Below are 26,285 nucleotides of genomic sequence, written 5' to 3'. Positions count from 1 at the left end.
AAGGACGGACCCATTCTCTCTCTAACTTGGACAATACCTCATGTGAGTTTTTCTTCTTCTTATAATTAGTATATAAGTTTTCAGGTTTAGCTTAGCTCAAAATCTAATAATCCACCCGTAAGGTAAATTTAGCTCATCCTATTTTAAGATCCTGAGTTCGACCCTATCTAAATTACTCTAAATTAATTTAATTTATACAAAGGCAGATTTAAAGTTGAGTACAAAGAGAAGAACTCAATGCTCTGATCAACTCGCCCAAACCACATATTCTAAATTTTTTTTTTTTCAGTGCATTAAAGTGAATATCATTATCATAATCATAATCATACTAGAAGGCGAATGCTAGAGTTTCACATGCACTCCATATGGGTTTCTTCCTTCGGAGACACGTTGTGTAAAAGCAAGCAAGCTTGAAGGTTCCAATAAAAGAAGTAAAATGACAAAAAAAAATAATGAAGGATGAGGGTCAAAGCGTATAGCTCGTTGACGTGTGTGATTAACAATCATTTACAGTCGACTTTTGATAATGTAATTGTAATGTGTAGCCTACCACAGATTTACAACTTAAAAAGGTAATTGTAAAGGTAATCAAACGTATTAGAAAAATATAATAAATAAATATATGGGCATAATAACCCTTTTTTGTATTTTATATATTTTAGGGTTTTAGGTGTATGCATTTTACCCACCGACAATCCACGCCCATGTGCCATGTGGCATGGAGCACGGGAAGGAGGGAAAAGAAGAAAAGCAACAAACATGTTATGTGGCAGCCGATTAAAAAATTGTAGTGCATGAATAGTTAATCAAATAAATTATTAGCTTTGGGTGTTAAACGTGCAAGGCATAGGAAAATGAGAATATGTACCCTAATAAAAGGTAAGAGGTCAATAAGAATTATTGGCTAAGAGGATAGCAATGCATAAAATTAAATTAAAATAGTGAAATTTCATTTGTAATGGTGTGATTTAGTTCATTGCAATAAATACAATTGTAATAGAGGGTGCTATGTGATGAACCCTAATCATGAGACTCATATGCCAATAAATAATAGAAAGAAAAAAAACAACAATTAATACATTATGTTGTTAAGAGCATCAACAATGGTTATTCAATAGTTCAATGTAATAGAAAAAATACAGCAATTAGATTTTTTTTTTCTTTCAAATATTACAATGGTATAATTTTTTTAGTGTTATTAAATTTATCCCTTCTATTTTATTTGAGTATGTAAAAAATTATGTAAGTAAATATAACTATTGATCTGAAGCTATTGAACTTTACCATTGTAAGTAAAACTGCAATTCAATTCAATAGATGCCAAAATAGTTCAATTTATATTGAACTATTAAACAACCATTGTGAATGCTCTACGGAGGCATTGTCCTCATTCATTGCATTTGGGATTTGGAACATCGGCTCATATTTGTCTCTTGATAAAAACATGTATAAACCCCAAGATTTAGGGTTAAACATAATTTTCGTGTATGAGTTTGCTTGGATATCAAATTCCGGTCCCTTTGTTTTTAATTTTGAAAATTTAATCCATGGTTTTAATTTGTTTACAAGGTTGGTTTTAATTTGTTTACAAGGTTGGCCCTTTTTGTTCAATTTCATCAAATAGGTTCATTTGCTAAATTGTATAATTTTCCCCTAATGAAGATAACTAAAGCTCTTAAGTAATTCAAAATATTGAATTAAAACAAATCTAACTCTAATTTCTCAAAATTTTATGGAAAGGACCAACATTATAAACATCTTAAATAAATAAAAAAACTAAATTGCCTAAATTAGAAACACATGGATCAAACTTGAAATTTGAGCAAAATAATAGGATAGAAAACATATTTAACCAAAATTAATTTGTAGCTCTATCCGTATTTCAATCCTGTAAAAACGTTTTATAAATAATAAAAAAAGTCCATTCACACCCAACAAACCTTTTTTTTTTTTTTTTTTTTGAGAAAAGGCAATGGTATTTATTGAATAGGAAAGTAACAAATACAAAAACCAAGTTATGTAGTCAGGGATTAGGCGAGTGTCTCCACTCTAATGGGTTTGGATGTCAGGCTAACAAAGTAGCCGTATCCGCTCAACCGCAAGCGGCAACAGTAACAAAATTCCTAGTTACAATCCTCAAATAAAAGATCAACGACAAAATCTGGTGGTTCCTCGAACTAGGTGATGACTGTGCTAATATTCCGGCCAAAGCGTGCAAGCCAATCAGCCACCATATTTGTAGTACGATGTATATGGGTCTGGAGAGAATCGCTCTTAAAAATAAAATTAGTGAAACCCTTTTCCACCGCCAACACTACACCCTCTCAGGTAGCTATTGCTTCAACTTGTGTGGAATAGATGTTGTCGACAGCATGAGGGAGATTCTCTGAACAGCATAAAAACCAGTCATGTATTCCCCAATCTAGAGATTGTGCTCTAGAACCACCCGAAGAGGAGCTAGTCCAAACACCAAGAGCAAAAAGGCAGTCTTGCAAAATATGGATAGTAGATTCCATTTCATGTCAGCAAAAAACGCAAGAGGTGTGACCTAACTGTGTTTTAATAATGCTGCTATTTCCATCCCCAATTCCTATTCCCCCATCCACTTTATCTTCGAAGTTTTAAAGATAAATTTACCCATTTGCAAAATAACTTCTAAGAGTATTTCCAAGGGAGATGTCAAATGCAAACTGTTGAATTTGAATTTGATGGCTTATGTGGCAATTTGACACTTTGGAAAAAATTTAACTCCACCCGAAATGCCAAATATCATATTATTTTATTATATTTTTAAAAGCAAATGGGATGCATAAAGTTTTAAAAGAGAATAAATGATAGTGGGGTCTATGACTAGAAAAAAATTAAAATAATATTTGACATCAAGCTTTTTGATATATTAATTTTAAAATATCTCTTCCAGCCTTCAAATCCGTGTAAGATTTGACTACTCAATTAGAGCAACTTTAACCTTCAATTTTTGTCATTTCATGTTCATGTGGCAATTTGACATATCGGTTGGAGATGCTCACTTAACCGTTTGACAAAAAATGAGATGATGTTGACTTATAATTTTTTTTATGTAAAATTTCAAACCTTTCACTTTAACTTCAACCCATGAAGTCCATCTCAATACGAGATGATGTTTGCAAATACCACAAACAAACTAATGGCCTTCTCCTTCTACTATCTAGACATAACCCAAATCAAAACGTGACCCTAGCTCCCCCGATTCTTAACAACCAATGCTTATGTGTAGATGCATCAAGCAACAATCACCAGTTGGTGCTATGAAGAGTGATCTTGATTTGACCCATTCTTCAACAAGATGTGTTGGCATGAGCCATAATTTAGGGATCCCGTGATCCCTGATTTCTTGGTGTAATTCATGTTATCTAATTAGAATCATTACTTAGTTAGGATTCCTTGTAATTAGTTAATTACTTTTCCTTGTAGGAAAAGTCAACTTGTACTTGTATATGTATCCTCCTCTTGAAGAAATATAATATTAATCACAATTATTTGATCTTGTATTTAGTTCACTATAGAATGACTCACCTTTTCACACCCCTCACATAATCTTCCCCTCGCACACACCCTTAAATATCCAAAAAATAAAGATTTGGATGACTTTGGCTTGTGATGTACTCGCAATTTTCGAGAATTACTGTAGTGACTTGGGTGTTGTCATACCTAGCCCTGCCATCGTACTTGGCGTGTTACCAATTGACATGGTTGACAATTATGAGGGAAACCATATCAGAGGTTGTTCGATTTAGATTTGGTGTAGGAGCTCTCAAAGAGAGAGAAAGAGAAAGACAATTGATGAAATGATCCATTCATAAAAAAAAAAGGGACATGACCAAGTACAATCCTTATTCAGATGGTAGCTACATCAACAACTTGAAACTTTCATTTGAATCTAGTGTGAGAACGAAATCAAGAGTATAATGTATAAAAATGCACATACATATTAGAAAATTTATGTTTGTTTTTAACTCTTGAAAAGATGAGTTGTTTATATACAGGCTTAAGTTGTGTGGATGAAACATTTAGGACATTTCATATTGTAATTGAAAATGGACACGTGTTTTTTTAGTACAAGTGATAGTCTAAACTAGATGGAGGGGGTTTCTTATACACACACAAAACAAAGATGTCATGGGAGTTAGAACCTGAACCTCTAGTCTATAAGTAAATGCCCTTTTTTAGTGAGCTAGGCCTTATTAGCAAAATTGATATGTTTCGCTTTAGAATTGTGTAGGAGTGAATAAAGTCTTGTTATTGAGTATTGGACGAGTAATTTAACAGTGAAATTTTAATAGAAATAAAGGATCATACTAGTTGCCCGCCAATACTTTGTTTTTCAAGATACCCATATATATCTATATGTTGTAAAAGTTTGAAGGTGGAGCCCACAGAGGAAGTTTCCTTGCATCTTCCAGGAACTTTCCCTTCCCTGTATTTATCAATTCAGGAAGTTTCCTTGCATCTTCCAGGAACCTTCCCTTCCCTGTATTTTACCAAAACCTTAGCCTATAAATAGGCATATCACTTGCAATGGAAAGAGGGACCAACGGAAAAAAGAAAGAAAGGGGAGAAGAGAAAAAGAAGAGAGAAGAAGAAGAGAAAAGAAGAAAGAAAAGAAGAGAAAAAGAAGAAAGAAAAGAGAGAAGAAGAAAGAGAGAGAAAATTCAGTGAGCCTCACATATTGTAAACTCTAAAGTTGTAGCCCTATTATTTTATATAGTGAAAAAGTTACTGCTGCTGCTCTCCGAGGACGTAGGCATAGCCGAACCTCGTTAAATGCTGTGTCTCATCTACTTTACGTGCAGCTCAATATTCATACATATTCCAGGTTATTTTTATAACAATATATATATATATATTTTTTTTTGGAAAACTGAAACGGGGTTGCTCTCTGGCTACGTGAGGAGAGCCGTGCGTCAATATTAGGGTTTCCTCACAATTCCAGCAGTCGCCGTCCTCCTTGATTTGACAATGCTCGTCATCTTTGTCCTCTCTCGTAGCCCTGTCTCAGATTCAGTTGGCACCGATCTTGTCTATCCCTCCGGTCCTGACTGGTTGGGTTTCGGGTTGGGTTTTGGTTTTCAGTCTCTTCAGCTTACTACCGTCATTGCGATTGGCCTCCTCTTCTCATGTTGTCGTCATCATCATCGCCCTAGTATCGTTCAATCCTGCACGCTCTCTCCATACCCTTGGGGCTAGTGTATTCGCATTGTTTTGCTCTCCCGTCATTTTGCCTCCCCTTGTTCTTTAGCCAAGTCTTGGGCTTTGGTGTTTTGGTTTCTTGCAATTGGGGCTGGCCTCATATTTGCTCCTGCCATACCTCTGGCCTCTGACTGCGATGCTACCATTGCTGATATTGAACGGTCCTTTGAGAGTCACTTAGTTCTCACACCACATGAACATAGTCCAGTTGTGGCATCCTTTGGTAGTGATATCTTGGTTCTAAGGGTAGATTTCCTGGATCCTAAGTGTCTATGTAGTGCTGCCTATTCTGATAAGCATATGGAGATTGGTTTGGTGGGGTCTCCTAGGAGCCTTCCTTAATCTTTATATGGACAATTCATGGGCTTGGCATCGGGCGAGTGCTTTAACACCTGACATCTGGATTTAGGTTAAGTGGTTGAGGCCAGTTTTGTTTTGTTTTGTTTTTTTTGTGTGGCGTTCTTCTACGTTATTATCTATCTCAGGATACCTTTTGATTCTTCGCCTGCCTAAATGACTATGATATTTTCATAGGAGGTTTCCTTTCTAGCATTGAGATGATATGGTGTGCCTTTTGAGGGTTTTTTTTTCCTTTAGTTTTTTATTTTCCTGGCATGTTCATTGTGTTTGTTTCTTCTTTTGTGTTGTCCTTTGCAGATTATCTCTTTTCAGTGCCAATTGAAGAGTTCTATTTTCTTTGGTGGGTTTTGGATTGAGTTGGTATGCTTCTGTGAGGCTCCTCTTCTGTCATTATTGGAGTCTCTCGTAGTATGCTCTATGTCGGGTGTTTTCACTATTCTGTGGCTGTACAAATGACTATGGTTTCATAGCAGGATTCTTTTGACAGTCCTTATGTGTTGATGTGCTCTCATGGGTGATCTTTGTATTGGGTTTCTTTTTTGTTTTGTTCCTTTATTGTAGTGGTCCAAAGTGAACTGAATCGGACTCTCTTGTTAGTCCATGACATGTGTGATACTCTTTCTTTCATTGAGGTTTGTCATATGTGATTTTCCTTAGAAGGTTTTAATGAGACCACTGTATCATATCGCTCTATGTACGACTTTGATTCTATGAAATGAATTCTCTTTCTAAAAAGGATACTCATATTTTCTCTTTGTCAAATTGAATAAATTATTAATTATATATATTTTTTATCGTAATATAATTACAAATATAAAATGTTTTAACTTATGAGTCAAAGTTTGAGCCGACGAGTCGAACTAAAGCCTAACTCGAGTTGTCTCATGACAAAATACTATTAATTCATGAGCTTTATGAACTCAACATATCAAAGCTAGAGCTTGATAAACAAGTCGAGTTTGACTTGATTTCTTTATCTATATTTATTTAAAATTTTGGAGACAAGCTTGACTGAGCTAAAGACGAGCCGAACTCAAATTGCATTGAGTTAGTTTACGACCCAAAATGTGAACCATGGCCTTCACAATCCTTGATATCTTGCAATGAAAAATTAAGAGCAACCCATATTACTATCTTCTTTTTTCTTAATGAGAAAACCTGTCTGCCTATCTTAACTTTGTTAATTCATGTCAAACTTGTGGTTGTCCTTACTTTTATTTATTTATAGAATCAACGATAATATTTATTAATAATGAGGGTGAAGTAAACAAATATAGGAAAAACCATACTACATCCTAGATGATTAGGCGAGCTTCAAGTGGGAGGAAGAACCTAGTTACTAATAGAGCGCCCATCGTCCTCTTAGAATTCGTATCCGTAAAACCCTACTTGTTACAATCCTCAAAAAGTGCGTCCATCAGAAAATCCGGTGGCTCTTCAAACTATGAAACTGGCTCTCTCTATGCAATGCAACTCTTGCCAATCGGTGGGTTGCTTCGTTTGTTAATTCATGTCAAATTCATAATTGTCCTTACTTTTTAGTGTGAAAATTAGATATAGAAAGTAAAAAATTTAATCACTCAATACCGTGGATGTTGAAATAAATGTTGAAAATCTTAACACATGACATGTATTAAAAAGTGCATGAAATTTTCCATAAAAGAAAAAGAAGTGAGCCATAACCAAGTGAAAAATGGTTGTAACCCCATATAATTAATAAAGCATGACATAACATTTGCAAATTCAAAGAATAAAGACCACCTTGTTATTGCAATTAAAAAAAGAAGAAACACAAATTTGCCATATTTGCAGAAATATGAAGTGGAATAGATTCAGTGGTTTGTGTGGTGGCAACATTTGTAAGATTTTCTCTCTCTCACTCAAATGCATTATACATATAGGTATTAGCTTGATTCCATTCTAGTACAATCATTCCTAGACTTCCTTATTAATTGCTTGCCAAACAAACCCAAATTGCTAGCCTACAACAAAACCACAACCTATTGCCCTTTTGTTTTAAATTTATATATATTTTTCTTTCTTTGTTGCCACTGCCAGCCACAAGTTAGCTCTCATTTGCAGACACACATATAGAATTTATCTACCAGTGAATCATAAAAAAATCACACATTTTCTACAAAAAAGAAAAGAAAAAGAGAGAGTAAAACAATGAATTTGTGAACATGCCCGTTTGAGATTGTTTATGTAGAAAGCAATTTTGCTAGTAAGAATTGTTTCCAGAAGTGCTTCTATTAAAATAACGTAAAGGTTTTATTAAAAATGAAAGTGCTTATTGTGTTAAGTACTTCTTCATAAAATACTTTTATGACCGATTAATAATTTTAATTTTTTTTACTAAAATAATATTAAAATCGCTTTTAATATTTTCTAAAACACTACCAAACATGCCCGTATTTATTTGTTAGTGCAAAAATAGGGAGAATAGTTATTTAATTTACACTTAAAGCACAGTCAAGACACGATCTACGCCGCGTGAGCAGATCCTACTTCCTGGCTGTCTTTATTTTCTTCTTACCTCTCTCTCTCTCTCTCTCTCTCTCTCTCCGTCTCCATCCATCGTCTACAGTAGTAGTAATAATAGTCACTGTCACTCCTTCTGTCCTCCATTTTCTCTATGGGGATTTTCCTTTTTTGATGCCAAAAATAAATGAACCCAAAAATACTTTTATTCATTTATTTTGAGGCAGTTCTTTTTTTATTAAATACACCGAAAACGAACACCAACCCTGAAAAAAAAAAACACTTGAAGAAGTTGAACCGAGCAAAATTATTAGTATTTGTAACTTACAAATCAGAAACACAGACTAATTATTCAGGAAGAGAAAAGAGAAAGGGACATGATAATATTTGCTCTGTTTTTTTTCATTATAAATATTTTTGTTTCTGATTTTTCTTACCAACTCCGGTGGGGGCACAACTCAGCCCCACCACCGCAATCTGGGCCCCACTCACCTCACTCACTATGCTTTTCTCAATCACATACATAATCATACATTACATTTGCTGATCTGCATTTTGCTGTAACATTTTCATCTCTCTCTCTCTCTCTCTCTCTCTCTCTCTCTTTCTATTTTCTCTCTCTAAACCATTCATTATCTCCTTCTCTCCTACGCTTCGTGATTTTCCACTTACGGAGTCCTCACACACCCTCTCTCTCTTTCTCCAAGATTGGTATCTTTGGCAACACAGATTGAGACCACGCATTTGACAGAGGAGACTTGGCTTGCTCAGGAATCAAATTACAAAAGCCCACGCGGAAGACTCTCTTTTTAGTGTTTCCTTATTATAAAAAGCATCTCATATGTGGGTGGGGTTTGGGTTTCTTGTGATGGGAACTCACCATAGTGGGTCTTCAGAGTAAAAGTGGATCTTTTGGGCGAGTTGGGGGCCAGCAGACTCAGTGAAAGATCTGTTCTTGACTTGGGTATTCTAGATTTGAGCAGCTGGGCTTGTTGGATTCAACACTCGCCTTCTTCTTCCTTACTCTTGTGTTTTTTTTTTCTGGTGAACGATGGATACAAGAGGTAGACTTGTTGCTGGTTCTCATAATAGGAATGAGTTTGTGCTCATCAATGCGGATGAGAATGCACGGGTAAGAGCCCCTGGATCCCCTCAGTTTTATGTTTTTCTTTGTTTTGAGGATACCCATTTATGCATTTTTCTGTTTTCTAATCTGGGGTCTAGTGCAAATGCTGTCAATTAGGGTTTGTGATGGTGTTTGATGAATCTTGTAAACCTTTGCTTCTGATTTGAACTTATGTTACAAGTTTGGGGGTTGCACATTTTTTTCGTCATTATTGTTTTTTGTTTCTGTTATTGATAGAAAGATCGTCTTGGCTTATCTATTTATGCATATTTTGGTGTTCTATTTCCCCTTTAATTTTACTCATTTCCAAGATGAGTCCTTCAAGTTGAAATGCAGCAGCTTTGTGTGCTTTCTGACCGAACAAAACTGATTTGATAAGGGGATTTAGATTCAGCTTCTGTTGTGCGGTTTTATCTTTATCTTCTAAATTTTTTGGTTAATTATTTTAGAAATTGGTTATTTATTGACAATGTAATTGGAAATGGCGTTGTACGTATATTGATGTTGGAATTTTGATGAACTTATGTAACAATTTATTTCTTTAAGACATTTCAGAAAATTATTCTTGAAGATCTTCATTACTGAGATCCAAGTCTTGTATGAAATCATTCACATGTATCTCTCTTTTCTCTACGCTAACCCATAGACAAAGGAAGGGACAAAGTAGGTAGTAGTCTTTTAACACAGTCAGGGAACCTGGGGTTAAGAAAGCAAACGTGAGCTAAAACAAATAAAGTTATTTATTCTTTATTTTAGAAAAAATGTTTTCAAGAAACAGTAGTATATAGTGGAATTAGTGTTTTGATTGGATAAACTGGTTAAAAAGTGAAACAAAGTGTAGGAAATTTAGCTTAATTGGACGTTGTGGAATCATTTTGCGAAACTTTTAAACTTTTATCTGAAGGTGTTACTTGTTATTAATTTACTTTGGTTTTGAAAGTGACAAACTGATTATTCACCGCAATGATAAAGTTTACACATAACTGTGCTTAACTTGGTTGGGAAGGTTCAGAAATTCCCCCACTAAAAAACATAATGTGCATTTGCCTCACCGTCTGTATTACATGTTTGGTGGATCTATAGAGCCGATGGAAAGACGAGAATTTATATTACATCGTAAGCTGTCAACCTTATTATTGCCTTTTCTGTTTTGCAGATAAAGTCTGTACAAGAATTGAGTGGGCAAATATGTCAAATTTGTGGGGATGAGATTGAGATTACAGTAGATGGAGAGCCCTTTGTGGCCTGCAACGAATGTGCTTTCCCTGTGTGCAGACCTTGTTATGAGTATGAGAGAAGAGAAGGAAATCAGGCTTGCCCTCAATGTAAAACCAGATACAAACGAATCAAAGGTGAGTCCATTTTTTTATATGCAGCTACTTCAATTTGACACTGAATGTGAAACTTTTAACTTAACTAGTGACACAACTTGCAGGTAGTCCAAGGGTTGAAGGTGATGATGAAGAAGATGACATTGACGATTTGGACAATGAGTTCAATTATGGGAATCTTGATACTATGGGTCCACATCAAGTTGCAGAGGCTGTGCTGTCTTCACGCCTTAACATTGGCCGTGGTTCCGACTGCAATGTCAGAATTCCCACACACTCAGAACATGAATCTCCCCTGGGTTCTGAAGTCCCACTCTTAACCTATGGCGAGGAGGTAAATCAGTCAGAATTCGCAAGCCATCTTTTTAATTTATCTATTTATGTGTGCATGCATGTCAGTGTATGTCCTTATGGTTGTGTGCTGTGATTTGATTAAGCCTTATGGTGACACTTTTTGTTGTTTTAGGATTCTGAAATTTCTTCAGATCGACATGCTCTTATTGTTCCTCCCTATTTGGGTCATGGAAACAGAGTCCATCCGATGCCTTTTCCTGATCCATCTCCTTGTAAGTTATTTTTGTTGTCAAATTGCATGATGTTGTGTTGTGTTTATGCATGCTTGTAACTGTTTTTATTCCTCAAGTAGTAATCTTAGCACTTTGAATGTCTTAGTGCAACCTAGACCAATGGTCCCTAAGAAAGACATTGCAGTCTATGGGTATGGGAGTGTTGCGTGGAAAGACCGAATGGAAGAGTGGAAGAAAAAGCAGAATGACAAACTTCAGGTTGTAAAGCATGAAGGAGATAACAATGGCGGAAACTTTGGTGGGAATGAACCGGATGATCCTGATTTACCCATGTAAGTGACCATCCAAAACTTATACAAGGAAAAAATATTTATGCAGTTAATGTTGCGATAATTACTGACGAAGAAACGTGAGGATTATGGAACCGCATACAAACGCACACACACACACAGACAGAGCACTGTGTTCCTCCAAAGTCCAATCCCCTCATTGTTCGTAGGTGCTAGTTACCAATGATGTTAGTTGATTGTTTAATGATAGGGATTTTGTCAAGTATTTTTGGAAAAATGAATATGTTTTCCTGCATTATATCATGCAACGTATATTTACAAGATTCATTTGATATACTTTATCAGGATGGATGAAGGCAGGCAGCCACTTTCAAGGAAGTTACCCATCCCTTCGAGCAGGATAAATCCATACAGAATGATAATAATACTCCGCCTTGTAATCCTTGGCTTATTTTTTCATTATAGAATTCTCCATCCAGTGAAGGATGCATATGGCTTGTGGTTGACATCAGTCATATGTGAAATATGGTTTGCTGTATCATGGATTCTGGATCAGTTCCCCAAATGGTCTCCAATAGAGCGAGAAACATACCTAGATCGGCTATCACTCAGGTTGGTCAACTTATTTAGTGTTGTGTTGTCTTCATTTTTGTCCTTTTTTTTTGTGGAAGAAAGTTTTGCATTTTCCCACTTGCTTTGGGTATAACCAAATAAGTAGGAATAAGTTTCATCATCATTTGCTCCTTATATTCTCAGGTACGAAAAGGAAGGGAAGCCATCTGAATTAGCGAGTGTAGATATCTTTGTTAGTACAGTTGACCCTATGAAAGAACCTCCGCTAATCACTGCAAACACAGTTCTATCCATCCTTGCGGTTGATTATCCAGTTGATAAAGTTGCGTGCTATGTATCGGATGATGGTGCTGCCATGCTTACTTTTGAAGCTCTTTCTGAGACATCTGAATTTGCCAGGAAATGGGTTCCTTTTTGTAAGAAATATAGTATTGAGCCCCGGGCCCCAGAATGGTACTTCTGTCAAAAGATTGACTATTTGAAAAATAAAGTTCATCCAGCATTTGTTAGGGAAAGACGTGCAATGAAGGTTTGTGACTTTTTTCATGCAGTTTCTTGTAAAGAATTGAGTGCATTGTTTTTCAAAAAATCGTTTTCGGGTTTTTTTCTTTTCTCTAATAGTTCTGGTCAAATACCTTTAGAGGTTGCATAAATAATTTTATTCTAATGTTTGTGCAGAGAGAATATGAAGAATTTAAAGTTAGAATTAATGGCTTGGTAGCCATGGCACAAAAGGTTCCTGAGGATGGCTGGACAATGCAGGATGGGACTCCTTGGCCTGGGAACAATGTACGAGACCATCCTGGCATGATTCAGGTGGGATTATATTTCTTTTTTTCAAGTTATTGACTGCTATTTTTGATAATACCCTAAAAAAGATGTGGCATTTTTTGTTTCTCATATTTTCTTTTTGGAAGAATTGTGTCAGTTCCAAAGTAATTCTTCTCCTGAATGCTGTTTTTTAGAATTCTTGGTTAATATTTCTTGAGAGTCAATGTGCCTTTGGATTGCTGAGGATTATTATGTGTAATTGATATACGCACATATATATATATATATTTATTTATTTATGTTTTAAGGTAGTATTGCTGTACCACATATCAAGAGCATACACAAATTCCAGCTTCTTGCAGAATTTTCAGTTAGTTGTACCTTTTATTTGCTTTTTGGTAATTGCCTTTTTTGTAGTTAGGGAGGTTTTTTCACGTAATTTTATCATAGATGTTTGACACCCATGCTGCAATGGATAAGTGTGTGGGATTAGGCATGATACAATATATTGATGGTCTGAAGAGTACCAAATAAAGATTATATTCATTTACAGGTCTTTCTTGGTAATAATGGTGTTCGTGACGTTGAAGGATGTGAATTACCTCGTCTGGTTTATGTTTCTCGTGAAAAGAGACCAGGGTTTGATCACCATAAAAAGGCCGGTGCCATGAATGCTCTGGTAAGCCTTAACTTTTTTCCTTTTGTATCTATATTACCTAAATTTGACTCCTTTTCCTTATTTTTTTTCCATTCTTTGGTTATTTTTTTTGGCAATCCTTTTTCATTAGGATGTTTATGGCTCAGAATTTACAACTTTTTCCCCTTATTTTATATCTAAAGATACGGGTCTCAGCAATTATCTCAAATGCTCCTTATCTTTTGAATGTGGACTGTGATCACTACATCAACAATAGCAAGGCAATCAGAGAATCCATGTGTTTCATGATGGACCCTACATCAGGGAAGAAAATTTGCTATGTGCAGTTCCCTCAAAGATTTGATGGGATTGATCGTCATGATAGATACTCCAATCGGAATGTTGTATTCTTTGATGTAAGTATATGATTTCTTTTGATTTGATATTTTATCCTCTTTTGCTACTGGAAAGGCTAATTTTGGTACTGAAAACAGATCAACATGAAAGGATTAGACGGTATACAAGGACCAATATATGTTGGAACTGGGTGTGTTTTCAGACGGCAAGCTCTTTATGGATACGATGCACCTACCAAAAAGAAACCCCCCAGCAGAACCTGCAATTGCTGGCCAAAGTGGTGCTGCCTCTGGTGTGGGTCTAGAAAAAGCAAGAATGCAAAGTCAAAGAAAGATAAAAAGAAGAAATCGAAACAGAGGGAAGCATCAAAGCAGATACATGCACTTGAAAATATTGAAGAGGCAATTGAAGGTATTGGTAGCACCAAAGAAAGCGACTATCATTCTTGTATTGGTGTTTCTTTATTTCTTTATCTATTTAAAGTTTTTACCTATCCGATGACTAAGTTGTGCTCATATTGCAGAGCCAAACACCAATAAATCATCCAATATGTCCCAACTGAAATTGGAGAAGAAATTTGGGCAGTCTCCGGTCTTTGTAGCCTCTGCAGTTCTGGAGAATGGTGGAATACCTCATGATGTCAGTCCTGCATCTCTCCTGAAAGAAGCCATCCAAGTCATAAGCTGTGGTTATGAAGATAAAACAGAATGGGGAAAGGAAGTAAGTAATTCGGAAAGAAGTTTAAAGTTTTGTAAACTTATTATCCTCAAACCATTTTTATTCACTTATTGAATCTAATTTTGAATCTCAAACAGGTTGGCTGGATATATGGTTCTGTAACTGAGGATATTCTGACAGGATTTAAGATGCACTGCCATGGATGGCGGTCCGTCTACTGCATACCCAAGCTTCCTGCTTTCAAAGGATCTGCTCCTATTAACCTCTCTGATCGTTTACACCAAGTTCTTCGGTGGGCCCTTGGATCTGTTGAGATTTTCTTGAGTAGGCATTGTCCAATCTGGTATGGATATGGGGGTGGATTGAAATGGTTGGAACGATTTTCCTATATAAACTCAGTTGTGTATCCTTGGACCTCCCTTCCCTTGATTGTCTATTGTAGCCTGCCAGCCATCTGTCTTCTGACTGGGAAATTCATTGTTCCTGAGGTAAGTCCATTCTCTCCTTTTCCTGTTCCATGCGGGAAAGATGCCTAAATGTAACAAATATGTGGTATGAGGGTTTGAGCTGCATATAGGTCTCAAATACGAAGTTTTGGGGTCTCTAGCAACATATTGAGCTGGTTGAATGTGCTAATATGATTTCTGATTATTAGAACCAAAATTCCATGATTATATGCTTTTAACTATACTTGACTTTTAAAACTTGGTGGCATTCTGCTTAAAGGAATTTCTCATGGTAGAATGGCTAAACCGGAAAAAACTTTGTTGGGTTGTGATCTTTTTACTGTGAGTTGTGTGCAAAAGTTAAGTGTATCATTATCAAGCTTAAACCACTTCTTCAAGTTCCTTTGGAGTATGAAGTATGTGAGCAAAATTTTACTATATTGGATTAAGAATAATAAAAACATGTGAGCTAAGAGTGCTTTTAGTTGTTACTGTATTTATTCTTGCTAAATCACTTTAACTGGAAGGTTGTTACACTTGCAATGCCTACCATTGTATTATTTCCCTCCCCCTTTAATCCCTATGTTTTTAGTCCAAAATTACATCCTTGACACAGCTGATATAACTCGATTATGTTAATCATGCCTGTTCTAACTCTTGGCTTCTTAACTTGAATATGTAGATAAGCAACTATGCCAGTATTATTTTCATGGCTCTCTTCATATCCATTGCTGCAACTGGTATCCTTGAGATGCAATGGGGTGGCGTTGGGATAGATGACTGGTGGAGAAATGAGCAGTTCTGGGTAATTGGAGGTGCTTCATCACATCTGTTTGCTCTCTTCCAGGGTCTACTCAAAGTTTTGGCTGGTGTTAACACAAACTTCACAGTTACATCTAAGGCAGCAGATGACGGAGCATTTTCAGAACTTTACATCTTCAAGTGGACAGCATTGTTGATCCCTCCCATGACTTTATTAATAATAAATATAGTCGGGGTTGTCGTTGGTATTTCAGACGCCATCAATAACGGCTATGATTCATGGGGTCCATTGTTTGGTCGGCTATTTTTCGCCTTCTGGGTCATTATGCATCTCTACCCCTTCCTCAAGGGCTTACTGGGTAAACAAGATAGGATGCCCACCATTATTTTGGTTTGGTCCATTCTGCTGGCCTCAATATTAACTCTTATGTGGGTTCGAGTCAATCCATTTGTGTCAAAAGGTGGCCCTGTGTTGGAGGTTTGCGGGTTAAATTGTGATTAGATACATGAATAAAGTCTTAGGGGTGGTTTTCAGTTCCAGTTAATTATCTTTTTGGAGTTGCAGAAGTATTTGTTCCTCCGATTACAGACATTTCATACTGTTTTCCACATTACCAAGAGGAAATTTTGAGGGATGAAGTCTATAGTTTAGGGGGGTGTGTAGATAAAGAGGGCCGGGGGACGACACATTGTTATTTGTTCGATTAATTCTTTTATTACATTCCTGTGGGTTTTAGGGTTTTTCCTTTTTTCTTTTTTGGGTCCTCACTCGTTCTTGCTTGTAGTCTAATTCCTAAGAGAGCACTGCATTATTATTTGTTATATTCCCTTGCAAACTTTTGGGGTTTCATACAAGTGTCTTAAAACGAATTTCTTGTTCACTTTAGTCCTTGTTTTGAGGTGGAGTTATTAACGTGATGCAAGTTGTTTACTTTTCTCCTGCCTAAATTTTGTCATGCCATCGTCTCAATCTGTGGGTGTAGGCCCTAAATTTTTTTGGTTGAAAATCCATTTAAACCTGTTTAAACATCACTGCCACAAACAAGGCAGCTACAGCGATTTTTAGTTTCGTGATTAAGTGCCAAGCAGAATCAGACGTGATCGCCAGTTCTCCAGATTAATCCCTTCGACATGACTTTAGCTCAAGCAACTGCTCCTGACTGAGATGAGAGTTATTTCTGAAAATGGCCGCCCAACTGCTGGTCCTGCAGACGGATTCTCCAATTAAGCCTTGGCAAGCATGCATTGCCTAGTTTCTGAGTTTTTTTTTTTTTTTTTTGAAGGGTTAACCACATAAAATCCTCAAATTTTGGGTCATTTAAAATTGGTACCTAATCTTATAAGACCCTAAAACATATAGGCAGTCGCAAAAACCCTACACCCAAACCCATAAATTATCATTATCGGTAAATATTAGATAGAAACGACAAAAATTAGGAGAAAAACAAGGAAATTTTTAGTGAAATTTTAGAAGATGTTCATTTAGTGAATCATCTATTATCAAGCATTCAGGGAAATTTACTGCATAGCACTAGGATCCCACCCAAACCCCACCACCACCTTACAACTAGCAGCCCCAGCAACAGCATCACACATGAGGTTACTGGTACCACCGCCACCATTAACACATTTACCAACCACCATCACTCATTTATGGATTGATGCCTCTAAAAAGATTAACATCAAATTTTCTGTTTTAAATTTCATACTCTGCTTAGGGCTCGTTTGTGATTGCTTATCTAGGAATCATTTTTTCTCATAAGCACCTTTAGAAAAAAAGTTTTATTGTAAAAACGTTAAAATTTTCATAAGAAATCCAAATCCTTCTTGAAAAAGAATTTGGGAGTGTTTTCTGAAGAGGCACATAGCATGTGCTTCTCTAGAAAGTGCTTCTATGACTCAAAACCACTTCTAAATTTTTTTTGCCAAATGTTGGCAGAAGTGCTTTTGGCTATCATAATGCTCTTTTAGCCCTTTCAATTCCAGAAGCACTCCAAAACATGCCCTAGCGAAAGAAGAAACTTCACAAATTCTAAAACATTAATTTTCATAATTTTAAATTCCATCATTTTGGACATAGTATTTCCTCATCAAAATGCAGGGTAATAGAAGGCCGTTGCAGCATGATTGGACTTGCCTTCGAATAAACCCTTAGAGCAACTCCAGCAATGACTGAGCCCAAGGCTGGGGGGGAATATAGTTCTAGCAGTGAGCCCAAGCCCGGGCTGGGAGTGGGTCCCACGAAGTCGAGCTGGCCCGAAGGCCAGTTCTGCTCGAGGTCTAGCCCGCGTGTTGTGACGTCAGCGGTTGCGTCGTGTTGACGTCAGAGTGCTGGTTTAAATTTTTTTTACCTTTGGCGTGTGCAATGCTAAAAAAAATTTAAACCAGCGTGCACTAACGTCAGCGCGACGCAACCTCCAACGGGCATAAGCCACGTGTCACGCCCCCAGCGCTCCGATCTGCTTCTCCGAATCCAATCCAACGGCTGGCATTTTTTGGGCAATAAAATTATGACTTCTTTTTTTTTTTTTCTCTATTAAATACCTATCAATACCCTTCACTTTCAACACTAATCCTCATACATTTTATTATACTTCTACTATTATTCACTTTTTACTCAACATTTTCCTCTCTTTCACCTTGTATTTTTATTTCTTATTTTTATGGCTTCTTCTATCGAAACCGGAGGGGCTTGGAGCACCATGGAAGATGTTTCCTTGTGTGAGGCTTGGCTTCAAGTTTGTCATTGTCCCGTGTCCGGCAATGAGATAAATTTTTTTCATATGTGGAAAAAAATTCATGCCGAATTTTGTGAAAAAATTCCGGGGTCGACTCGTACGAAGATGACATTATCTAGTAGGTGGAAAATTCTCAATAAAGAGTTGGGAAAATGGAGAGATGCCTTGGCAAAAGCGATGGACAACTATAGAAGCGGGGAAAATCGTACTAACGAGGTAAGTATTTTATAATTTTCGTTTTATTAAATTTAATCTCCTAATATATATATTTTGTTAATATTTATTGCATTTAAAATATTTTGTTAATATTTCTTGCATTTAAAATATTTTGTTAATATTTCTTGCATTTTCAATATGTTGTTAATATTTCTTGCATTTCCAATTGTTTCTTAATTTTTCTTGCACTTCTAATTTAGTTGTAAGGTTAATTTCATTTCCATTATTATTTATTTTTTTTGTTACTTGCATATCCAATATATTTTAAATATTTCTTGCATTTCCATTTTTTTGTTAAATAGATGATTCAAGCATAGATGTGGCTCGGTGCAACCGGGGGTGGCAAAAATAGTTTCAACCATCATGAATGTTGGGAGGTGGTAAAATATTGCAAACGCTTCATAATTATTCCGACGGGTCCTGCCGCTGTGTTAAACGAGACGCCACTTCGTGATTCAATGACATCGGATTCACCTCTTGATTCCCCAATGAGTCAAGACTCACCCATCGAAAAGGAGTCAAGGCTCATTGGCCGAAAGGCTGCGAAGGCAAAGAAAGCGGGTAATTCAAGCAATAATAATTCAAAGTTTTTGGAGGAAATTGCAAGGCAGAACGGCATAAGAATTGAAATGGAGCAGAAACGCCAAGATAACGAGTTGGCAATTCAAGCCGAGTATGCACGAGAAATGGAGTATTTGATGCCAAAAAGATAAGGACAAGACGGATCGGGAAACCATGGCGATGGATACAAGCCATATGTCCCTGGAAACAAAATAATTTTGGAAGCTAGAACGAAGGGATGTTATGAGAAGAAGACTTTTCCGGGATGATGTGACAGGACCCGATCCAAATTCCACTTTGGAATCCAAGCCAGACCCTGTGTGTGTCCGACACCTGGCGAATGTTGGGCACAAATGACCTATTTGCCCTACTAAACAAAACACGATAAAAATAATAAGGTTGACTTCTACCGAAAAACCGGCAGAGTTTCCCTTGTATCTGGCTCAATACCAAAATCTTTACACCTGTCAAAACAAGTATATATATACACAACCAACTGCCAGCATACATATATATACACATGCCTAGAGATCAAAAGTCAGTCTAGGGCAAAACATCAGAGCGACTACTAAGAATTTACAAAAGAGTGAATCTTTGTACAAAATACCAATCCTACAGCAAAGAAAGGCGCGGAAGATGGGAAGTGGCCCAGTGGTGGATTCCTGTGCACGTCTACTGCCTGGGGGCGCAAAACAATAAGAAGAGTGAGTGGACCCAAAAACAAAGTTTAGAAAATACTATATGAACATACTAACCCCACTGTAAAAACAGTTATACAACTAGCTTATTTTCTTTATTTCTGAAATCAATGCATGTATATAACTATACATCACCATGGGTGACACATATTCGCAGGTCTCAGTGACACGAGGTCAATTCGAGCCGCAACTCGCAGGATTCAGGGAACCGTAGTCCACCTTTATCAGCATTACTCGCTCCACACGAGTTCGAGTACCAAGGAACTCGTGGGGCAACTGTCAAGCATGCTGACTAAACCGAAGGCAACAAATATAATCCGGAGGCAACATTTAATATCTGGGTACAAGGCGATTTAAGAAAATATAAAGTTTTTGAAGGAAATCTGTTGAATAATTAACTTTCTGTAACCTTTAAAATTCTGCTGCCATTTATCTGATAATGAACAAGAATATCTGTTCCTATAAGCTTTAAAGAACAATTCATTCGGCAGCATGCAACATAAAATATTTAACAGAATAAAACAGCTGGTAACTGAAACTAAACTGATTAAATTCATTTTTAAAAACAAAGAGTCCACTCACAGATAGTCTGAGCTCACTGGACCTCTTGAAGGTCCCTCCTGCGGGTCAACTGGTGCCCGGGTGCCTGAGTCAATGACCAAAATATGCTATTAATATAATATAGTATTAAATTAAAAATCCTACCCCCGGCTCCTAAAAGTACGTGCGTCAATTTAAAGTGATCCCTATGCCCATAACAGCTTTCCTTCCACGTGGGATCGTTTAGCGGTATCTTGGGACTTAAAAAGCGCTAAAATCCAAAAAGTCAATCCGGAACCCCACGGGTACAATATGATCCGGATGCCGCTAGAAGGTCCAATATATTTCGGACACATGTCCCGAGGGTATTGGTGTCAATCGGACGGTCGGATTAATCACAATCGTGTAATCGCATAATTTCTAAACCCTAGCCCTAGGGTTCGCGATTTCGGAGTATCCGGGACTCCGATTTGCAATACGTCGACTCCTACACGATCCTGAAATCATGTCGACCGACATATCCAAAATTCAGTGTGATCCAACGATTTGACGACACTGCACCCAAGGATCGCGTGATATGAAAAATCCGTTCGGGGCTCAAACGAACTCCGAATCGAGATCCGTCAAATCCTACGCGCTCGTGACGACACGAGGGTCACAAAACTGTACAAAATTACTTCACCACCCTCGCGGGCAGATTTGGGTGTCTTAAGCGATTTCGGATGGTCGAAAAATCTCGGAACCAGGACTCCAAACTCCTATCCTAGGTAAAACACCCCATTTGGAGTCACTTTTGTTCTTGGACCTACCCCAAAAACTGACTGGAAGTGGCCGAAAACAGAGGCTGAAAATCGGCTGAAATTTCAATTAATAAACTGGGCAATTTACGGCTAAAATTGATAAAAACCTATCCAACCATCAGCTAGAGCACGAAAAATAGATGAGAATCCATACCTTACTCGAAAGATTTGGAGGAGAATTGAAGGAGAACAAGGAGCTTGAAGTTTGGTTGAAAATCGGTCGGAAATCGTGATTTTCCGGCCAGTTTTGGGCGGCCCAAGGGCGGCGACGGGTCGGGGAAGGACGGCGAGGCTGAGGTGGTTTCGTTGGTACCCACGCCGGAGATCGAGTCGGCCTGTGGTGGCTGCGGGATGAGCTGAAAGGGAAGGAGGATGCTGGCGCGACGGGAGGGAGGAGAGAGAGAGGAGAGAGAACTAAAGAGAGAGAGAGAGGAACAGGTTTTATAAAATCTGATTTTTCAATTTACCATTTTGCCCCTTGATATTTTTTAATCGTATTTTCTTCGTTAAAACTCCGATTTGAGCTTACTTCGTGTCTATGAACTCGTATCGTCGTGCTCTACGCAACGGTGTAAGTGGAATTGTCAAATTCCTTTTCGGTCAAAAAGTCAACTTTGAGTTCATAAGTTAGTCAAAGGGCAAAATTGTCTTTCCGCACAATAAATTACTAATTACATATGAATTTTAGGTTTGGGTCTTTACATGATGGGCCTAGCAACACGGATTGGTTAAATGATGGAAACCATTAAATTAGTTGGCATACCTTTTATGTATTTGTATTTTTCATGTTTTCTATTAAAGTTGTTGTAATTCATGTATTTTATTTTACTAGTAGTAATTCTTAATGACTTGTATTGGATTTCTTTATTTAATAAACAAAGCATTCAATAAAATACCTTTTTATTCAACATATTCCATACATCAAACAAAACAAAATTAAAATAAAAAAAACTACAAACAAGGCACAATAATAATAACAAACCACAACCAAAGCATAATAAATAAAAAAACAACACAACCAAACCATAACTAAATAAAACATAACCAAAGCATCTATGCTCCATCATTCATCTTCATTGCCTTTCACCGCCCATAGATACTCCATCAAGTCAACTTGACGCATTTCATGAATATACGAAGATTGCATCTCTGTATATCGATCTATCATCCAGGTCATGAAACGACCATCCCTCACCAACGGTTCCGGCTCAAACGGTTCTCCACTTGGCCCTATGGGCCTTTCATAAATCCGTGTTAAGGCCGTGTTCATTGGATTCGGTTCGTAAACCTCTAAAGCATCATAATCGTACTCATCCTCCACAATCATATTATGAAGGATGATGCAAGTCATCATAATGCTTCTGAGGATCTCCTCATCAAACATACGGGCCACACCTCGAATAATCAACTACCGAGCTTGAAGGATGCCAAAACACCTTTCGACATCTTTCATGTATCCTTCTTCATAGGTAGCAAATAATTTTTGCTTCTGGGATCGGGGATTCAGAATGGATTTGACAAAAGTGGTCCACCTCGGGTAGATGCCGTCAGTTAGATAATACCCCGTCTGGTACACTGTATTGTTGACTTGATAGGTGATATTGGGGCCCTGGCCTCTCAATACATCGTTGAAGACCGGGGATTGACCCAGCACGTTGAGGTCATTTTGGGATCTGGCAACTCCAAAGAAGACATGCCAAACCCATTTGTCGAAGCCAGCAACGGCTTCCAGGATGATACTTTTTTGGCCTTTTCTATTTTCGTAATCAGCTTGCAAGGCAGTTAGGCAATTCTTCCATTACCAGTGCATGCAGTCGATGCTACCAATCATTCCTGAAAATCCTCAAGCTTCAGCTTTTTGTAGAAGCCGTTGGAGGTCCCTGGGAGTAGGTCTACGCAGGTAGTCCCTAGTGTACAGAGTTTCAACTGCTTGACAAAATCTTACCAAAGTCTCCAACGTAGTGGACTTCCCCATCCGGGCAATCTCATCCACCTGATCAGCAGATGCTCCATATGCCAATATTCGTATAACAGCTGTAAGCTTTTGCTCCGGAAGAAGCCCCAAAACCCCAGCAGCATCACACTTTTGAACAAAGTATGCATCATAATTGCAAATATCATGCATGAATTTATTGAACAAATGGGGTTGCATTCTAAATCGCCTTCGAAAATCAACATCAGAGTACAAAGAAGTTGGGATAAAATAATCTTCCAAAAGATTCTTACCTCGAGAATGCCTATGTCTGTCCACATTCCGGCGGCGGCCGACTTATGAACCACAGCGGCGACCTTGGTTCTCTTCATCTTGCAAAGCCACTGCTATGACAACTTGTTCATCGACTTGTCTCTGCAACTCATTGATTTAATCTACTCTACGATTTCTGTCATTTGTTTCTCGCTCTTGCCTCTCCAAGCATCTCCTAAAATCTTCCATTGAGAATGAATGGAGTATGAATTCTAAACTTTGAGAAATGAAAATATAGAAAGATGTGGTGTGAGAGGTATGAGCTGAGCCTCTGGTTTTATAGAAAATTTTGGCAAGATAGACATGCCACATGGCTTGATTTGATTGGATGAAAATCTTATCTGAAATTTGAAATTCATCCGAAATTTGAACCCAAATTTGTATGAAATTTGAATTTTGAAAAATTTATCTAAATTTTGAATTTTGAAATTCATTCGAAATTTGAACCCAAAAATCTTATCTGGAAAGTTTATCCGATTATGAATAGTCTTGACATGTAGGAACCCGGAAATCTTATCCGAAAATATTATCCAAATTAATTATTTTCATTAAAAAATTTGTGAAAAAAACAAAAAAATGAATAGTAATTGCCCTTAGCCATGACAATGGATGGAAACACAAAATACTATTTGCAAGGGCAACCACTATTCACGTGAATAGTGGCTGCCCTAGCTCCCCCCTTGCCATGGCTAAGGGCAAATATGTGAAGTTGCTCTTAAAACGCGAGAGGGAACTTGTGCATGTCTGACATCTGGCTGATTTCAGGCCCAAATACCCTTACTTTTGTTTAAAAACAACTTAAACCATTGGACATTTGCCGAAAATCCAGCACTCCCCTTATACCCATAAATAGAACATTACCGAAACCGTACACCTGTAGGAAAAACACAATACTAAGCTTCCAAACATTCAGTGTGCACAATGTTAAATATCACAATCCAACAAGAATTTACTAAGTTTCTAGCCCCTTACACAACCCTACATGAGCATATCAGAGCAAATATATCTAAAGTTAAGTTTACGCCCATTAATTCTTTGATTTTCTTTCTTTCTTAATAAAAGCTTCCTTTCTTTTTCATCTAAATCCAAAAAAAGTGTCATGAATGAGAAGGTTTAGAGAGAGAGAGAGAGAGAAAAAAAAAATAGTTAGAAAAGTTAGAGAAGAAGACGTCTGGTTGAAATACGGATGATGGCTTGGAGAGTGATGCAGAAACAGACTTTGGGTACATAAATGCTACAACCAAGCAGAAATGAAGGAGAGAGAAGAAAAAAAATGGAAAAGATTTGAAAGGTTTTGTCATTTTCAATGTGTATTAATTACTTTTAAAAAGTGAATATTTTTTTTTCTAAATGTAATCCTAGCCATTCAAAATTCTTTAATCTAATGGTTTAAAATATGTGTTATGATGTGTGTCACATCAATAAAACAATTGAAGTTGAAGCTAACAAACTAAAGCTGACACTAACAAGTTCAACATACCCTTTGAAAATCAACTCGTAACTGTACTTAAAACCTCACCAAACTTGTACTCAGGGAAGAGCTGACACCCACATGTATATAGTAATCTCGATGTATATGCGGTTGAGGGATGGGGGATGGGGGATAAGCTATCCAGCCACATAGGGGCGGAGCTATGATTCAATGTTTAGGGGGCCATAAGCTGAAATTTTATCATTTTTCTTTATCTCCTTCCATATGCTATAGATATACCAAAAGACAAGGCCACTTCTGGCCTAGCCTCATTTCTGCCTTTGCAGCCACACAGGTTGTGGTAGGGGGATTAGGGATGGGGGATGGGATGTCCAACCACATAGGATGGGGGATAAGCTGAGTGAACTAGTTGGTCATTACGCACGTTGATGACGCCTAAAAAGCAAGGCATCCTGACACATCTCCCAAAGAGTATATGTGTGTCTTGATGGATCCCAAAACTAGAGTATATATCACTGTAATTGGGCAGGTTACTCATAAGGTGAATTGGAAACTACTTTCTCAATTCCAAAGTATAAATATATACATATTTGAGGGACACAGGGTCCCTATGAATTTTTTTTTTTTCAATGATCTCCAAACTTTCTATTTTTCAAGTCTTCATTCATAGATCATCCTTACAGAAAATCAGGCAAATTGAAAATCATTAAAGTATCTAGTTGGGACCAACAAAATAGACGAACGCAGTACTTCAAGAAAATACTATAATAACGACCATCTAATTGAATGGTCAAGTCATTTCGGATTCAAGTGATTTTTTGCAGAGATGATCTTTGAGAGAATATCTAAAACCTAGATGATTTGAATAATTGAAATACAATGTGTGGTGGACCCTAGAAGGGTGTTCCTTAAATAAGGACACACTTATATATATACACATGTTATTATAGCGTAGACACGATTGTAAACAGAGATAGGTAGTAAAAAATACATGGCATCAGCACAGTAACAACATCCGGGTGTCTCCATAAAAGAAAAATATAAATAAATATATATATATATATATTTATATATGTAAATATATATGCACAGACATGTGGTCATAATAAAATCTAGAAATCATAATAATCAAGAATAATTTCGAAAAACTCAACTCAAGTATATATATTTAACCATATAATAAACTTATAAGGAGTAGCAATGGATCATGGGTGATCTAGGAGGATCTTATAATAAATATAATATAATATAATTGATATAAATCAATTATATTATTTAATCCACAAATAATTTGTGGCTTAAAAGAGAATTGATCTTAAGCCACTACTTTTTCATGGCTTAAGTACGTAGGAAGCTTTTAAACCACATAAATTTTATGGTTTAACTTCATCTACTGTTTTACTTTAGTTATTTTTGGAAGCCATAACTTGTATAAATACGTAAGTTATTGAATGGAATAGATAAGTAGACTCAAAACAGTTCCGTTG

General features: G+C 37.0%; 1 protein-coding gene across 1 annotated transcript; it reads left to right on the top strand.

Annotated features, from left to right (window-relative positions):
* LOC18778944 (cellulose synthase A catalytic subunit 2 [UDP-forming]) lies at positions 8,624–16,516 on the top strand. The gene is made up of 14 exons (XM_007213651.2): positions 8,624–9,202; positions 10,353–10,548; positions 10,632–10,861; positions 10,994–11,093; positions 11,200–11,386; positions 11,690–11,956; positions 12,101–12,446; positions 12,596–12,733; positions 13,242–13,367; positions 13,529–13,741; positions 13,820–14,093; positions 14,206–14,402; positions 14,498–14,848; positions 15,489–16,516. Exons 1-14 carry the CDS (start codon positions 9,122–9,124, stop codon positions 16,068–16,070), a joined length of 3,288 nt encoding a protein of 1,095 aa, XP_007213713.1. The 5' UTR covers positions 8,624–9,121; the 3' UTR covers positions 16,071–16,516.

This window comes from Prunus persica, chromosome G6 (genome assembly GCF_000346465.2).
Source record: "Prunus persica cultivar Lovell chromosome G6, Prunus_persica_NCBIv2, whole genome shotgun sequence".
NCBI lineage: Eukaryota > Viridiplantae > Streptophyta > Magnoliopsida > Rosales > Rosaceae > Prunus > Prunus persica.
The sequence above is the reverse complement of the archived record's forward strand: the minus strand, read 5'-3'. Positions and strand labels throughout refer to the sequence as shown.

What these genes read in the sequence shown, in the direction of transcription:
- LOC18778944 (XM_007213651.2), top strand. Translation starts at nt 9,122, where the DNA reads ATGGATACAAGAGGTAGACTTGTTGCTGGTTCTCATAATAGGAATGAG. An exon ending in GATGATCCTGATTTACCCAT is followed by an intron (nt 11,387 to 11,689) that starts GTAAGTGACCAT and finishes ATACTTTATCAG; the next exon opens with GATGGATGAAGGCAGGCAGC. An exon ending in GGGAAAGACGTGCAATGAAG is followed by an intron (nt 12,447 to 12,595) that starts GTTTGTGACTTT and finishes ATGTTTGTGCAG; the next exon opens with AGAGAATATGAAGAATTTAA.